The sequence below is a fragment of the Microplitis mediator genome, chromosome 1 (assembly GCF_029852145.1).
Source record: "Microplitis mediator isolate UGA2020A chromosome 1, iyMicMedi2.1, whole genome shotgun sequence".
In the NCBI taxonomy this organism is placed as follows: domain Eukaryota; kingdom Metazoa; phylum Arthropoda; class Insecta; order Hymenoptera; family Braconidae; genus Microplitis; species Microplitis mediator.
Window position 1 is genome coordinate 7,241,711 of NC_079969.1, and position 18,223 is coordinate 7,259,933.

The window sequence follows — 18,223 nt, forward strand, 5'->3', positions numbered from 1 at the left end:
AACTTAAATTTATTTTTTCTTCGTTTATTTTCCGCTTAATTTCCGTAATAAAAAATTCACGTTGCATTAAATATATATATATAAAGATATATATTTAGATGAAAATAAAAAATATAAAAAACAAAAATTACAACCGGTCTTAATTTAAAAAATACATAAAATAATATTATATATATTTATATTTTTTTATATTTTAAATTAAAATAACTTAAGGAACAACTTTTATTAAACAAAATAAAATAAAATAAAATAAAATAAGAGGATGATTGCATCGTGCCGCGGAATAGTCTCGCGGTCAGTGACAGTATCAGGATTTGTCCATGAACGTGAACTCAAACTGGTCGTCGGATCTTACAGTCGGGTTTAAGACGTTTGCCAATACGTGTCTTGTCTATATATACAAATATATTTTTATATATTTTTGTATAGATAAGTCATGATAATTTATATATAATTTATTTATTAATTTAACTGTTGTAAAGTAACTAATTATTATTTTTTAATTTTTAATTGTGTCTTAATTATTATAATGAAAAAAATTATTATTTTTTTTTGTTTTATTGCTTTTGTTAATTGTTATGAGGTAAATAATTAATTTTGATTTTTTTTATAAATATAAACAGGGAAACAATTTTTTTTTCTATAATAATTTCAATTTAATAAGGGCAAGAGATTTAATGTTGGATTAATTTTTGTCGGTGTGAAATTGAATTTAAAAAAGGGTTTGGATTCAATTTTTATTTTTTAAAAATGTACTTTACTTCTTTTCATGTCAGGAAATTTTTTTACTTAACATTTAGAAAATTGAAAAAACTTTTAATTTACAAATTTTCATTTTTTAAATTTTATCTTTCAAAATTTAACTTTTTAAAATTTTAGTTTTAGAAATTTGAAAATTTCAATTTATGAATTTTAACTTTTCCATGATATAAAAAATCTAGTAAAACCCGGGGTAAAAAGTAACTCGATGAAAAAAAAAAATTTCATAATTTCCAGAGCTCACACTGATCTACTTGCCCCATTTATCTCCACAGTGTAATTAACAATTTGGAACAAACTTTTCCCGGTCTCTTCATTCGAAACACGGCTACAAATATTTAGCAAATTTAAAATAATTGTATCAATTTTTTTTTTGTTTAGAAAAAAAATTTAATCACTGATGTTGTGAGAAATTTTTTCGGAATATTCGGTAATAAACCACCGAATGCAACTCAGTCCCCTGGACCTTGTTATTGTAGTAAGTATTTCAATTAATTAATTAATCAATTAAATAATTTTTTCTATATCCACATATCATCGTTAGAGTAAAATATTAAAAAAAAAGAACCGCATAATTGCAAATGATAATTTATTTATAAATATATTTAAAGGCTGTGGACTAAGAAATGAAGAAAGTCGTATTGTTGGTGGACAGACAACGCGGATTAATGAATTTCCATGGATGGTCAGGTTGTCTTATTTAAATAAATTTTATTGTGGAGGTACATTAATTAACGATCGTTATGTATTGAGTGCTGCACACTGTGTTAGAGGGTACGTAATATTTTTTTTTTTTTTTTTTCTAAATGACTTTCATATTCGTGTAGTTGATCAAATTCCCTGTAGAATGAGTACCAACAACCCTATAATCTAATTAAGTCACTATTATCCATTACATATATTTATTAATTAATTGTTATTAATTATAATTGTTGTTTAATGATACAATCGTAACATATTGATGTGACTACTCATTTGACTCGTCACTACCTCAGCTATCGCCTAGATAAATTATTTTTAGAAAAAAAAAAAATTTTGAAATTTTTTTTGGAAATTTAAATACATCGATGTGGGTACTCAAATTACAGGAAATTTTATAATCAATGACGCTGTGATATTTGTTTTTCTTATAATTGATCTTAAATTTAATTGTGCATAAAAATTAAAAAGAAAGGTTCAATATAAATAATAAATTTTTTAATATAACAATTATATAAGTATTCTCAGTCTTTTTTTTAGATTCATGTGGTTTATGATAAAAGTAACATTTGGTGAACACGATCGATGTGACGAAAAAAATAAACCAGAGACACGTTTTGTTGTACGTGTAACAACTGGAGATTTTAGTTTTCTTAATTTTGACAACGATATTGCATTACTGAAGCTTAATGATCGTGTACCGCTAACTGATACAATACGACCTATTTGTCTCCCTACAGTAAAAGGTAAATTACTTATTAATAATCGATTAATCAATTAATACAATTATTGATGAAATTAATAAAAAAAATTTTTAATTTTCCATCACAAAACAAAATTACAATTGATAACTACAAGTAATTTATTAAATAAACTTCTAATATGATTAATGAATTAATCAATTAATAGGTTCGGTAATTGACACTCAATTCAATTAATTAACTTAATAATTAACGTACAAGTTAATTGTTAGTTAACTAATTAATGATACTACTGAAATCAATTGGTAAATTAGTCTGTTAATCAGTTGATGAATTGACTTTTAATCAAATTCATTAACTAAATGATCAATTTAAAAATTAATGATAATCAACTATTTAAAAATTTATCGATTTAATTATTGATTAATGTCATTAATATTATCATTAATCAAGTCAACCAAAAGAAAATTTTTTTTAATTCTAATTCATAATCAGTTAATTCATTGATAAAACTGCTACTTTTGTTAATTGATTACTTAATTGTTTAATGAGTTGATTAATTGGCAATTAATCAAATTAATTAAAATGTGATTTTTAAAATCAACAAATTCTAATTAATAAAAGTTCTATCGAATCAATGATTAATTAACGCAATTAATAAAATTATTAATCAACTTAATCAATTCAAAAACTGATACTATAATCAGCTGATTAATTTATTAATCAATAAATAGGTTGATGAATCGGCATTTAATTAAATTAGGTTACTAAATCATTAATTTTATAATTAATGAAAATTAATAAATCTCTCATTTTCCGCTATTGGTTATTAGACTCTATGTTTAATTAATAAAACTCATATATTAATGACGCAATAACTAATAAACAACAAAAATATAAAATGAAAAAATTTTATTTAAAAAAAAAAAAAATTACGCAAATTAACCTCATTAATACTATCGCTTATTACATAAAAAAATACGGGTATTATAATAACCTTCTTGTTAATTATTCAATCTTTACTACAATAATTACATGAAAAAAAAAATTTATATATATATAAATCTTTTGACTATACGGGTGTCATACTATTTTTAAATAAATTTTTAACAATTCATTATTCTTCATTATTGCCGTTAATTATTTTTATTTTTTTTTTTGAACTTCGTAATAAGTCCGACTGCCGCTAGTTGCTAAATTTATAAACTCTTCCCAGACCATGAGTTGTCGTCGGGAATTGTCGGAAATATTCGGTTTGTAATATTAATGATTAGTAATGCCCTAAAATTAGCCTCATTTTTTAAAAGTGGGGGTAAAAACCGACAGTGGCTTACTCGCTGGGAGGACTTTAGATGTTTAGATGGCGCCCAAATTTTTATGGAAAGTTTAACCTTAAAATGATCTCTGTATGATTAATTGTTTTGTTTCTTGTTCAATAGAAAATGACTACGTAGGAACAAAAGCAATTGCTGCTGGCTGGGGTACATTACATGAAGATGGTAAGCCGTCATGTTTTTTACAAGAAGTTGAAGTACCAGTTATGAGCTTAAAAGATTGTCGTAACACAAGTTACAGTCCACGTATGATATCAGATAATATGATGTGCGCTGGTTACCCAGACGGTAAAAAAGACTCTTGTCAAGGTGACAGTGGGGGTCCATTGATTGCCGAGAGACAGGACAAAAAATATGAAGTAATTGGTGTCGTGTCGTGGGGCAATGGCTGTGCACGTCCTGGTTATCCAGGTGTTTACACCCGATTAACGCGTTATCTTGATTGGGTGCTTACTAATTCACGCGACGGTTGTTTTTGTGAGACTTGAGCACTGACAATATTTTATAACTAGTTTTAGCTACTGAATATTATTATTATATGACATCATTAATATAAGATTGTCAAATTAAGTTGATTAATAAAACAAAAATTTTTTAATTATAGTCATTATTATTTTTATTGTAATAATTATTATTAAGATTGATTAATAATTCTTTTTTAATTGGTTGATAATTAATTGAAAATTGTAATTATATGATATATATTTTTTTGCTGAAACAATAAAAATATATGCATCATTTGTAAATTTTATTTATTTACCGTGTAGTTATTTGTGAAAAAATTTGAAAAATATATACATGCATGTGAATATTCACCCGTGAAAAAAAATCATCCATGACCATATATGAAAATTGGCCATATACACGGAAAAAAAATTCACGGATTTTTTACGATTTAACTATCGTAATTTTCATTATATAGTATTGTAACGCTGGACTATAAGTTTTCAATAATAATTTTTACAATAGACTATCGTAATTTTTATTTTATAATTTATACTACTACCAGAAAGAAAAAATCAGATACTATAGAGTAAATTATACAAGTTGTGTTAACATAAATTCTAATACAACTATCGTAAAATGAATGAGTCGGTAATGTAGAATTTCTTTAAATATAAAATAATAATTAGAAGTCAATGGAGTAAAATATATTTTCTTAAAAAAGTAGAACTTATAATTAATAAAAAAGAAAAATTTATCATTTGGAATTTTTTTTTTTTTTTTAACAGTTAAATTGAGAAGGAAAATACAATCTTGAAATAAAAATAAAACATGTTGAAGTAGTAATAATAAAACATTTATTTAATATTTTTTCAAACATATTTTTTTGGTATATATAAAATTTATGAATAAATAACTCATTTATTTGTATTCAAAATACGCACATGTAGAAAATTAAAAAAACCATAGGTGCAATTTTTTCGAATACTTTTTTTCTATAATTTATCATTTTTAAAAAAATCCAAAAATTATTAGGCGTCTGCTAACTTCAGTATCATAAAGAAATGTTGAATGTCCATAATTTGAGGTTATTGAAATGTTTTACCTCTCGCAAAGCCGGGTAAAATTATTCATTGTCGACAAATGAAGATTATCCTGTAACAAAATTAGGAGAATTGAATTTATTAGAAAAAATAAATTTTCATTCATTTAGAATCATTTATCCTATGACCACAAAATACTACTAAATTGTTTATAAAAATAAACTTCTTGTCCAGATAAATGATTTTAAAACGAACGATATACATGATACTGAAGTTAGCAGATATCTAATAATTTTTGGATTTTTTTTTAGACGATAAATAATTAAAAAAAAAATATTTAAAAAAATTGCACCCATAGTTTTTTAAATTTTCTACATGTGTATTTTTTTAGTTTTTTTTTTTTTGTAATTTCTTTGGTGAAAAAAAAAATCCGAAAATTACTAATTATCTGCCAACTTCAGGATCATACGATATACCCACAGAATATTAAGTTTAATAAAAATTGAATAATAATAATTATACTTACACCACCAAATTATTATATTCCACAATCTATGTAGGTTTGTAATGACGAAAGTACAGTTTTTATTTTAAATTTCTTATTTACAATTGTCCGAAAAACGTCATGAATAATAACCTCTATTTCTGCACTACACTGTGGATAAAGATGAACTGATTTATAAATATATATAGTTGAACCACAAATAATACAGACAAAGTAGATGTCATCATTTGTATTTATATATATATATACACTCATACAAGCATCACATCATGGTTTGTGACAACACTTGTCTTTCATACGTAAACGCTTCAGATGGCATATACTATACCATTTCAGAAAATTTACAATCCAACTATCGTAATTTTTGTAGCTTGTATTGTAAAAACATAGAGGCAGCACTGTAAATTAAAAGGAAGAATAAAAGAATAAATAGTATAATTAAATCTTATTTTTTATTCTTTTACTATTTACGATAGTAACATTGTAATATTTCTTATTGAATTGATTACAATAAACTCTTAATGAAATTACGATAGTGAATAGTAAAAAATCTTTTAAAAACTGTAAATTTTCGTATCATATATTTGAATGTTACAGATAATAAAAGTATAGTCCAGGATTACGATAGTAATATTGGAATTTTTCGTCGAATTTTTTTTCCGTGTATGTACAGCTGCTTTATATATGACCATATGTCTTATATATGATCTATAAATGCTCCACATCCATTTGATATATGCTCATATGCTTCTTATATATCCATGTGATCCATATATGACCATATGATTCATATGTGGCCACACAACCCATATATGGCACATGGCCATATGTTCTATATATGGTCATATGATCCATATATGACCACTCAATCTATATATGATCATACCAAACATATATGGTTATATGATCTTTATATGACCATATGATTCTATATGGCCACATAACCCATATATGGCCATATGAGCCATGTATGTCACACGAACATATGTTCTATATGTAGCCATATGATCCATATGTTCTATATATGGTCATGTGGTCCATATATGACCACTTAATCCATATAGGATCATACAATCCACATATGCGGTTATATGATCCTCATATGACCATATGATCCTTATATGGCCATATGATTCATACATTACCATATAACCCATCTATAGCTATATGGTTCATATTTGGCCATATGATCCATATATGACCTATAACCCATATATGACCATATGATCCATATATGGACACATAATCCACTTATGTTGCATATATATATTCCTGTGCTGCATTTATGATTCATATATGATCTATGTAAGCGTATATGGTCAATTTTCTTATACACTCTAAATATATATGTATATGTATAAATATACATATATTTTTTTAATTTTTATTGTGTACTTTGATATTAATAAAATTCGAGTATTGAAAATATTCTTCGTCCCTTTGCTTTGTTTAAATTATAACGGGATCGAAGAAAAGGTCACTGACCGGATGTCTTAGATCTTGTTGTAAAAAAGAGTTTAAAGAAAAAAAGGTCTGCAGGAAAAAATAAAAAAAAAATAAAAAGGATAGAAGTAAACAAAGAAAAATAAAAGTGGATTGGTGGTGGGAAGAAAAAGATGATGAGGGTACCGCTATAGATGCGAACTCCATGCAAGTGATTCGATAGATCAAAACATAACAGTTGAGTTTTTGCTTCCTACCTTTGATGATACAGCAACAAAAACATATTTTTATTCATAGTTAATTTTTACAATGAATCTACAAGAGTATGTTAAATTTATCATCTGTTTGTTTTTAACTCATTTTAATGGAAATTTCGTAAGTATATAATACATTTTTTTTTTTTTTAATTTCATGGATTTTTTTTTAACAAACAATTTTCACATTTTCATAAATAGGATCGATTGTTTAATACAAATTTTGATTTCTTCGAGTTTATAACAAAATTTTTTTTTTTTAAATCTATTGACGTCTTCAATAGAAGTGAATAATAGAATTGTTCGATTCCATTCGTCACAATTAATTTCTTAATTAGAAAATTCGCACACCTCTAGTCTTCAATCGTATATATTTATACTTCAATATATATGATCTAAGTCATGAAAATAAAAAATTTCGATGCCTCCATATAAAAAAAAAAAATTTATTGCATGAAATAATTTTTTTTGTTAATTAGATTAATTCAAAAAGAGTTGAACGCGGATTTCTAGATTGGATTTCCTCAAGATTTCGATCATGTGGCGGCTGTTGTAAGTTTGATAAATTAGTTATGTTAATTCATTATTTTAATTAAATATGTAAATAATTTTTATCAACAATTAATAGCGTGTGGAAGATCAAATCGTAACACGGCAAGATTTTTAGGCGGGGAAACGACATACTCCCACGAATTTCCATGGCTTGTTAATGTACACATTAAATCTAAAACTCAAGTCAGCGGCGCTTTGATTAATGACCGGTATATAATAACAGCAGCAAGTCAATTACTTGGGTAAATTATTATTATAAATGTTTATTTTCATTTAAATTTATATACCGAAGCCAAGTAAAATGACACTTTGTTTAAAAAATTTTATACAATTTGTTGCTACTGAAAAAAAAAAATTATAAAAATGATTTTTTATAGTGAAATTTATTTTTATTCAAAATTGAAAACTTTTCAAATTTTCTAAAGGGTCCATTTTCCCCCGGAGTTTTTTATATCTGGGTCATTTTGAAACTGAATTCTTATTTGAGAACTTAATAATTATTATCACAAAAAAAATAAAAAATTTAGATGACATTTTTTTAAGCGGTCGATTTTACCCCTCCCTGTCCTGTGACACCCGTATATTAATATATTAATTATTTTAATAATCAAAAATAATAGATATGTTACGACCCCCGTGCCCCCCTGGAGAAAGGGGGTGCGTACACTTACCCATTGCGCACGGTTACCCCGAACGACTCTAATTGAAAGAAACTCTTATCTAAATAAATATCGAAATTGTTGAATTTAAAAAAAAAATCTATTTTACTTTTTTAGAGCGACAGCACCAGAAATAAAAGTATCCCTAGGGGGATATGATCGTTGTCATATAGATATATCATCAGTAAATACCAGTGTCGATACAATAATAATGTACCCCGAATTCGTAAGTGAAACTCATGCGCATGATTTGGCTCTGATACGTTTAAGTCGTCCGATAAAATTTGAAAAAAGGATTTCGCCGGTCTGCTTGCCTAATCCAAGTACGAACCTCCACAATCACGGACGTAGATAAGCAATAACGTGTCAAACAGCATAGACGTAATTTCGAGAAAATTTCGTTTAAAAATTAAAAATTTATTTTGAGATTATTCGAGCAAAAATTACTTTCATGTGCTTTTATTAATCAATGGTCAAAAAAAATATAATAGTTTGAGGATCTAAAATAAGCAGATCCATAAAAATAAACCAAAATTTTGTATCACGAAATATAAAATAGCCGCTCTAATTTTCAAAAAAGTTTCATAAAATTTGACTCGGTTTTGCAAAATTACTAATCATACTCGTTTATTAAATCCAATTAATCTCAAGTAACTTGACACTGTACTACTAAAATAATTACAGCAGAAATATTGTAACGTAAAAAATTAATTACAAAAAAATTATAAACTTGTAATAAGAAAAGTTTATTTATTATTTGTGGCAATAACGTAGCAAATTATTTGAATTTTAATTATAGTTAATGACTGGCCCTCTGCAATCTAGTATTTAAACTCCCGTCGACTCGATTTTACAAAAAGTTTTATCCCAGATAATTTATTTGTCAACAATTTTTATATTTTATGATTTAAAAAAAAATTTCCCGCTAAACGACTCGAAAAAAATTTTTTAGTAACTAAGGAATCATTGGTATGAAAATATCAATAATCGATTTTTTTCGGTTGACACGTTATTGCTTTATATACGTGTATATATTAAGTAATTCATTTATTGATTGATTGATTGATTGATCGATTATAGATTCAACTTACCTTGGACAAGTTGGAACCTTACTAGGGTGGACAGAAACCGAAACAGATGATGAAAAATTTGCATGTTTACCGCGAAAAATAGGGTTGCCTATATTGAGTGCTACTGAATGTTTAAAATCAGGAGTTGATTCAAAAAATTATCATGATGATTCGGGATGTATGGGTGTGCTTGGCACTAAATCAATTATTTGCAGTGTAAGTGCTGAGAAAAACCCCGTGTATAATATAAAATAAATAATAATAACAATAATGATAATAATTAATTTTTTTAGAACGATGTAGGAACGTCAGTTAACTATCGATCTTATACTGGAGTCTATGATTTGATAGGTAATTATTTGATTATTAAAACGATTTATAGAAATAAGTGAGAAAAAAGTTCGATCTGACGAAATCTGATCAGATTTGGGCAGATCAAATTATATATGAACAGATATCACTATATGTGATCAACTTACTTTTTCTAATAATTATGCAGATCTGGTCAAATAATTGTTCAGATTGGGTCATATATGTTTAGATCTGGTCAGTATCATATATATTGAGATCTAGTTAGATATCTGCAGATAATAATCAGATATAGTCATATACATTCAGATATGATCAAATAATATTCAGATATGATCAGATAATATTCAGATCGCGTCAAAAATGTTCATATAATATTCAGATCTGAGCAGATATCTTGATATGATCATATATATTTAGATCTAGTCGAATTTCTTTACATAATAATGAGATGTGGTCATATATCTCCAGATTTTGTCAGATAATCTTCAGATCAGGGTGTATATATTCAGATCTGGTCAGATATCTTCAGATAGTATTACATACACTTATCCAAAAAATTAAAGGAACAAGAAAATTTTATAAATTTTTTAGTGATTTTTGGAAGGCCGTATTTTGGTGAAAAATGATCGCATCGAAAAAATAAAAAAAGCAAATTGAAGCTTGAAATCTCTAGTTTGAAGATCTTCCAGCAAAATATTTTTTTGAGCCACGGTTTTTACGGAATCATAAGAAAAAAGTCGAGACAAAATTTTTCTAAATTTTTTAGTTTTGTTTTTTAGGTCTACGGGGCCGGGAAAAATTTTTTCAAAAAAACGAATTCATAGCTCGTTTAGGAAATTTATTCAGCCACAATTTGCTTTTTTTTGTTTCTCTGTACGACAATTTGCTGCTGAGATATCAGCCTTTAAATGAAAAAGGAGCCTTTTGTCTTTGATTATTGATATCTCAGCAAGTAATGGTCACACAGTAATTTAAAGGGCAGTTTAATAAACTTGAATAAATTCCCTACAAGCTACATTTTCGATTTTTTCAAAAAAAATTTTTTTTTCATCCTTGATATCCATTTGAAAAACCCACAAAAAATGACCATTTTCTGGTTTTTTAGTCAACTCATCGCTACTCTGCAAATATTGATAAAAAAAATAATGTTGCCAGGTAATTTTATAGCTAAATGTACCCCCAAAAACCCTGGAAATTTTCAGATTGATCCATTGAACCGTTTGTCCGGTCCGATTGCTCAAAGTTTTGCAAAACAATTAAAGGAACAAGTTTTGTTCCTTAAATTGTGTAATCATTACCAAAATGAAAAAATTAATTTTTTTCGGATTTTCTTTCATTTTTGCGTTAGTTATTCAGTAAATGTAAGGTCAAGAGGAAAAAAAAAAAATTTTTTCCGAAAAACGAAAAAAAAAAATAACCCCCCGAATGAAACGTAAAAAAAAAAAATGTAAAAAAATTCTTGTTTGGTCTCGTTTTTTGGAAATTTTTTTTTTTTCCTCTTGACCCTACATTTACTGAATAACTAACGCAAAAATGAAAGAAAATCCGAAAAAAATTAATTTTTTCATTTTGGTAATGATTACACAATTTAAGGAACAAAACTTGTTCCTTTAATTGTTTTGCAAAACTTTGAGCAATCGGACCGGACAAACGGTTCAATGGATCAATCTGAAAATTTCCAGGGTTTTTGGGGGTACATTTAGCTATAAAATTACCTGGCAACATTATTTTTTTTATCAATATTTGCAGAGTAGCGATGAGTTGACTAAAAAACCAGAAAATGGTCATTTTTTGTGGGTTTTTCAAATGGATATCAAGGATGAAAAAAAAATTTTTTTTGAAAAAATCGAAAATGTAGCTTGTAGGGAATTTATTCAAGTTTATTAAACTGCCCTTTAAATTACTGTGTGACCATTACTTGCTGAGATATCAATAATCAAAGACAAAAGGCTCCTTTTTCATTTAAAGGCTGATATCTCAGCAGCAAATTGTCGTACAGAGAAACAAAAAAAAGCAAATTGTGGCTGAATAAATTTCCTAAACGAGCTATGAATTCGTTTTTTTGAAAAAATTTTTCCCGGCCCCGTAGACCTAAAAAACAAAACTAAAAAATTTAGAAAAATTTTGTCTCGACTTTTTTCTTATGATTCCGTAAAAACCGTGGCTCAAAAAAATATTTTGCTGGAAGATCTTCAAACTAGAGATTTCAAGCTTCAATTTGCTTTTTTTATTTTTTCGATGCGATCATTTTTCACCAAAATACGGCCTTCCAAAAATCACTAAAAAATTTATAAAATTTTCTTGTTCCTTTAATTTTTTGGATAAGTGTATATTCAGATCTAGTGATAAATCTGCAGATAATAATCAGATATAGTAATATATTTTTAGGTGTGATAAAATAATATGCAGATATGATCAGATAACATTCAGATCGCGTCAAATATGTTCATATAATATTCAGATCTGAGCAGATATTTTGATACGATCATATATATTTATATCTAGTCAAAGTTCTTCACATAATAATGAGATGTAGTCATATATCTCCAGATTTTGTCCGATAATCTTCAGATCAGGGTGTATATGTTCAGATCTGGGACTATATCTTGAAATATGACCATGTCTACGCAGATCAGATCAGATCTGTTCAGATAATGTTCAGAGATGGTCATATATATTCAAATCTTGTCAGATGCGTTTAGATTTGAATAAATATGATTATATATGTGATCATATAACGTCAGATATTATTACATCGGCTCAAATTTAAATTTCTATAAAGAGATCTGAAAATTATGAGGAAAAAAATTTACCAGCTATCATTTTATTGTTCACATATAATTTGATCTGACAAAATCTGATGATATTTTATAAAATTTTATCTTTGTTTTACACTAATATAAAAAATTATAACTTTATTGTTAACTAGGACTATTGTCAAATGGTAATGACTGTGAGGCCTCAACAAAGACGGCAGTTTTCACAAGATTGGGCCCGCATCTTCATTGGATATTACAAAATACCAAGGACGCGTGTTATTGCGCTAAATAATATCTTAATATATATTTAAACTATACATGATACTATACAAATATTTATTAATGATCTCTTAATTAACTCTGTACAACATACAAATAAATGATTATTATTTTTCTGACCTGTTGCCTTGTTGAGATGCATGCAATAAATATTTAAATACAGCTAACAAATACTTTCACGAAAGAAGTATTTTACATAATTCAAACGTTTACTTTTTACTGGAATAGCTAATATATGTTTGTCACGTAAATCGATCAGTTAATATATCTTATTTGGTAAAAATTATACAAGTTTTTATTCTACTTTTTTGTGACTTATAAGTAAATAGTAAATCAAGCTTTTCTGTCCTTTCATATATATATATATATATATGACTTAAGAGAGTTTGACCTTTATTTTACCTCAAAGCCTAGATAAGTAACACTCTAGGGATTGACCCTAACAATAAAAATCATTTATTATTTATGTATTTTATTTTTTTTCGACTCTTACTTAACTTATTGTTATTATAACTAAAGTTATATTCTTATAAATTTATATATTTATAAGAAAAATATTGATTTACTAAGTTTATACCGGAAAAAAGGGTATTAACTTCTGTATATATTATATGGTAATTCATACCATGTTTTCATAAAGATGATCCCTGGCTTGACATTTTACTTTTTTCCTATGATTCATTATAATTTTTTTCAGATACTTATATTTTTGTGTGAATGAAAATTGTTTCATATCATAAGTAACAATGAGATTCAACTTAATACGTACGTTGGCAAAGAGCTACGATCCGTAACTCATGTGCAGAAGGTTCCAGGATCGAGTCCCGGTCAGGGCATATAATTTTTCATTGACAAAAAAATTTTACATGAAGCCAATTATAAAACCTCAAAAATTTCCAGAGTGATGTTTTGTAAAATAAGCCCAAGTGGGCAAAGATTTTTTTCAATTGATAAAAAAAAATAGAAGGAGAAGTTCACCCACTCTGGGATTGGCGGGAAAAATCGCAGAATGAATTGAAGTTTTTTTTGAGAAAATAAAAAAAAATGGCAAACTTTAAAAAAATAATGGTTTTTCTCAAGAAAGCCGAAAATTTCATAGAGTTTATCATCTTATTTTTTTCTGGAAAGTATTTTTTTCTGAAAAGTACATTCAATGAGAAAAATTTTGAAGAAAAAAACTTCCCAATTAGTCAATTTTTGAAGAAGTTATAACTATTTGAAAAAATAAAAGTCTTATTATTGAAAAACTCATAACTTCTTTTGGGTTGAGTAAAAAAATTTGAAAATTTCCTGAGAAATGATTTTAATGGGGTAGAAAAAAAAAAAATTTCAAGATCAAGATTTTAATTTTTCTAATTATTGTAATTAAATAAATATATAAATTATTACTTAATATAATAATTTGAAAAAATTCTTATATATTATAATTTTCGCAACCTTGAATAGTAAATAATTTTATTATTATTATCAATTATTATCGTATCGTTAAATTTAAATCGGCATGAAAGTTTAAATTCATTGACGATAACATTAAATAGAGTAACAAAGGCGTGTCGTTAATAAAAAAATAAATTAGAGTTTAATAATAAATCTCTAGTCAGTTTCAATAGTTTAAATAACACTAGTGTCGTGATTGAACGTGTGTTTAATAATAATATTAATAACATTTATCTATTTTTTTTTAATTTAAAAATGAAGTTCTTAATAATTGATATTAATATGAGAAGATTAATAATTATCGTTACTGGATTTATTATAATGATTGACGTTGGTTGAGTAGAGTAATTGATGTATTAAACTCCAATCGTGATTTTTTATTAATTATTCCATTTATTCAATTTTTTTTTTTTTAGGATATTAATTGTCGTAAAAGTTATCCGAAAATAAATTCAAATTGTGGTAATTGAAAAATAAAATTTTACTGAATAAGAAAAAATTATTTTCTTTTTCAATTATCGAGATATTTAATCGGTTTTTAATTAATAGAATGCGGTTGGTCTGGTGAAGGATTACAAAATAGAATTGTAGGAGGTACAATAACAATTCCACATATTTTTCCCTGGATAGCTGCTATTTTTTATAAGGGAGCTTTGCATTGTGGCGGTGCATTAATTAATGATCGTTATGTTTTGACTGCTGGTCATTGTGTTAAATGGTAATTATATATAAATAAATATACAAAAAAGAAAATAAATATATCGGCATGATTTTTATATTTTTTTAATCTTTCTCAAATCTCATATGCGGGATAATTTTTTATCGGGGTCAAGATTCCATACGAGCGTATAAATTTTTTTTTTTCTACTGACCGATATATTTTTGGTGACCCGAGAAAAAAAATTCAATTCCCATTTAGAAAACAGGTAAAAAAATCGAAAATTTTTTTGTAAGCCGCACAATTTACTAAATTTTGAACCCTTCAAAAAAAGTCATATTAACATTTTTTTATTTACTGTAAAATTATTAATGAAATTTTTTTTCTATTCCCATTTTTTAGGGTAAAAAAACAGCCTGTTGATTTTACCCCCTCTCCCTTTCCTGATACAATTTACCATATGTTCAAATTTACTTCTATGTTTAAATAAAAAAATTAATAATTAATATAAAGTAATTAAATAAAATATATTTTCAAGGATCGATCAACGTGGTTTAGATGTTGGTCTGGGTATGCATGATATAAAATCACTATCTGATGGTTACATTATCCCAATAGATCGTGCAATATTGCATGAAGATTTTGAAAGTGATTATTTACATGACACTAATGATATCGCGTTATTAAAATTAAGTCGTACAGTGCGTTACAATGATAAAGTACAGCCAATTTGTTTGCCCGCACGAGGTATAATTATAATCATTAACTAAAAAAATTACTGTGTCTCATTAAAATATAGATGTATATATATATATTTTTTTTTATTAATTAGGATCTGATTACTCGGGGCATTTAGTTAAAGTCGCTGGCTGGGGTAGGGTTACAGTTAATGGCGGAGCTTCAAGATATTTAAGACAAGCAACCCTCAAAGTAATGCCTTATAAAATTTGCACCAATACATCATTTGGTGACCATTTAACAGAGTCAATGCTGTGCGCATATAATGACAATACTGATGCATGTCAGGTAAATTTTATTTTAAGGTTACTCAAACTACCCTGATTGAAAAAAAATCATTCAAAACAATTACACAGAGAGAAATGTCAATTAAATATTCCCATGCAGCATAGTAATGGTTACATTACTCTATAGTTTGTATAAGCAGCCACTTGTCGTGGCGTATAAGAGATAGTCGAGTCTTTTTTTCAGAAATTTTCTTCTCTTTAAAGATCTTTTTTTAAATTTTCGATGTCTCTATAGTTATTGAGTTATTAACAAAAATCTAAGATTTTTTATTTTGTTTATGTTTTTTGTTAATAAAAAATTTTAATTTTGATAAATAAAAAAAAACACATCTTACAAAAAATTTGATTCCACATCGAATAAGCTATCACTCATATTTTTGCCACAATTCTAAAGATTTTTTCCAGCAAATTCACACAGGATTTTCACAAAAATCTTGGTTACTACACTGTAAAAAATCACTGGGGTCAGTCCAAGCGGTGTAGGTGTTAAAATTATCGGTGTTAAATTTACCCCCGAAAGCGGTGTGAAAATAACGCCGCTACCGGTGTAAATATTCTGTACCGGTGTTAAAATAACGCCGCCACCGGTGTAGATATTCTTTACCGGTGTTAAAATATTTTATTTTGTGGATATTTTTATTTACTCGATCACTATACTAGTTGATAAATGATATTTTTTATTAATTTTCATAAATAACTGACATTTTTTGTGTTTTATAATCTTTAACGTTAATACTCCAAGCGGACGCAATTGACCCCGCTTTTACACCGGCATTACTTCACTTTTACACCTGTTACCCCGCTTTTACACCGGCATTACCCCGCTTTTACACTGGCATTATTCCGCTTTTACACCTGTTACCCCGCTTTTACACCGGTATTTTTAACACCGGTGTATTACTCCTCCTACACCGGTGTAATTTCATTTTTACACCGGGCGGAGTTAAAACGAGTCCATTTTTAACACCGCTCTTTTTACAGTGTATGTAACATAGTAATGGTTACAATTCTAGCGGTAATGCGCGTTTTCATCCCCCGACAAAACATCTCCGGACATAATATCCCCGACAAAATATCTTTCGATGTAATTTTCACAATTTTCCCGAAAAACTAGAACTCTAAATAGGCAGTTATTTTTTATTTATAAATTCTCACAATTTTCCTGAAAAACGAGCACCCAAATTAGTTGTGAACAGTACAAATAAAACATTTAAATAAAAAAGAGAAATTTTTCTGATAGGTTATTTTGTCGGGGATATTATGTCCGGAGATATTTTGTCGGGGGATATTTTGTCCGTAGGATATTTTGTCGGGGGATGAAAACGCGCGGAATCATTCTAGCATAGGAATCAGAACTATTTGTTTCTCTACGTGCAGTACTTAGGTTACGAATCCCTAAAATTCGAATTATTTGAATTTGTAATTATTGTTACTATTATTTATTTTATTTTTTTTTTTAAACAAGGGTGATAGTGGCGGTCCACTTTTATTTGAAAGATCTGGTGGAAGATATGAAATTGCTGGTAATTATTAATTATTAAAAAAAAAAAAATAAATTGTAATTAATTAATTAATTACTTAATTTTTTTTTAAAAGGAATCGTATCCTGGGGAATAGGATGTGCGCAACCAGGTGTACCAGGTGTCTATGTAAAAGTAACTGATTATTTAATATGGATAAGAAGTCACACTAAAGATGCAACATATTGTTTAAATAGATAAAAAAAAAATTATAATAAAAAAAAAACAAATTGACGTCAGTTTATTTGTTATTTAATTGAGTATAAAATAAAAATTGTTAAATTAAATTTTTTATAACATTAAATTATATAATTGCTCGTACAATTTTTATTGGACGATAAAAAAATGTTAATTAAAAATAAATTGATTTACAATCAATCGATTAAAGATTTATCAGAAAAACTTTTTAAAATTATAATTAATTAGAACAAATATAAAAATAAATAGCGAAATAAAATAAACTTTTATTATCGCAAAAAGTATTTTAGATCTTTATTTTTTATTTATACAATAACGTACTATCTAATAATTATATTCATTTATTTATTTGTTTATATTTTAATCAATTATTTTATTGTTTACAGAAATATTTTAATTATTTACACTTTTAATTAACGGAAAAAAAAATGATATTATTTTTGTAAACACAAGACACTTGACAATTAGATTTATTTTTAAAAATTCGCAATTAATTGAGTATAAATTTTATAAGTGCATAAATAATTATCGTAAGATATAAACATGAAAAAATAAAGTTTAGTAATTTTTGA

General features: G+C 26.6%; 3 protein-coding genes and 1 long non-coding RNA gene across 5 annotated transcripts; 3 read left to right on the forward strand and 1 right to left on the reverse strand.

Annotated features, from left to right (window-relative positions):
- Nucleotides 1-314: 314 nt before the first annotated feature.
- On the forward strand, nucleotides 315-4,233 carry LOC130678295 (venom protease-like). 2 transcript variants are annotated; one of them, XM_057485444.1, is made up of 5 exons: nucleotides 315-583; nucleotides 1,141-1,237; nucleotides 1,371-1,533; nucleotides 1,987-2,204; nucleotides 3,599-4,233. In XM_057485444.1, the coding sequence occupies exons 1-5, from the start codon at nucleotides 530-532 to the stop codon at nucleotides 3,979-3,981; spliced, it is 915 nt and encodes a 304-aa protein (XP_057341427.1). In that variant the 5' UTR covers nucleotides 315-529; the 3' UTR covers nucleotides 3,982-4,233. The 2 variants fall into 2 exon arrangements, with proteins under 2 accessions (XP_057341427.1, XP_057341428.1); XM_057485445.1 differs by having other exon boundaries at nucleotides 318-583; nucleotides 1,999-2,204.
- A 538-nt stretch (nucleotides 4,234-4,771) lies between these two features.
- Nucleotides 4,772-6,143, reverse strand: LOC130678298 (uncharacterized). The gene is made up of 2 exons (XR_008991780.1): nucleotides 5,507-6,143; nucleotides 4,772-5,092 (listed from the first exon to the last, which is right to left on the reverse strand). It is a non-coding gene; the product is annotated as an uncharacterized LOC130678298 (long non-coding RNA).
- A 989-nt stretch (nucleotides 6,144-7,132) lies between these two features.
- LOC130678296 (phenoloxidase-activating factor 1-like) lies at nucleotides 7,133-12,932 on the forward strand. Its single transcript, XM_057485446.1, has 7 exons — nucleotides 7,133-7,303; nucleotides 7,662-7,734; nucleotides 7,811-7,976; nucleotides 8,511-8,716; nucleotides 9,474-9,679; nucleotides 9,757-9,814; nucleotides 12,705-12,932. The coding sequence occupies exons 1-7, from the start codon at nucleotides 7,238-7,240 to the stop codon at nucleotides 12,824-12,826; spliced, it is 897 nt and encodes a 298-aa protein (XP_057341429.1). The 5' UTR covers nucleotides 7,133-7,237; the 3' UTR covers nucleotides 12,827-12,932.
- A 1,492-nt stretch (nucleotides 12,933-14,424) lies between these two features.
- On the forward strand, nucleotides 14,425-17,898 carry LOC130678297 (trypsin-1-like). The gene is made up of 7 exons (XM_057485447.1): nucleotides 14,425-14,580; nucleotides 14,667-14,712; nucleotides 14,800-14,968; nucleotides 15,447-15,655; nucleotides 15,741-15,934; nucleotides 17,399-17,456; nucleotides 17,530-17,898. Exons 1-7 carry the CDS (start codon nucleotides 14,506-14,508, stop codon nucleotides 17,652-17,654), a joined length of 876 nt encoding a protein of 291 aa, XP_057341430.1. The 5' UTR covers nucleotides 14,425-14,505; the 3' UTR covers nucleotides 17,655-17,898.
- Nucleotides 17,899-18,223: the final 325 nt, after the last annotated feature.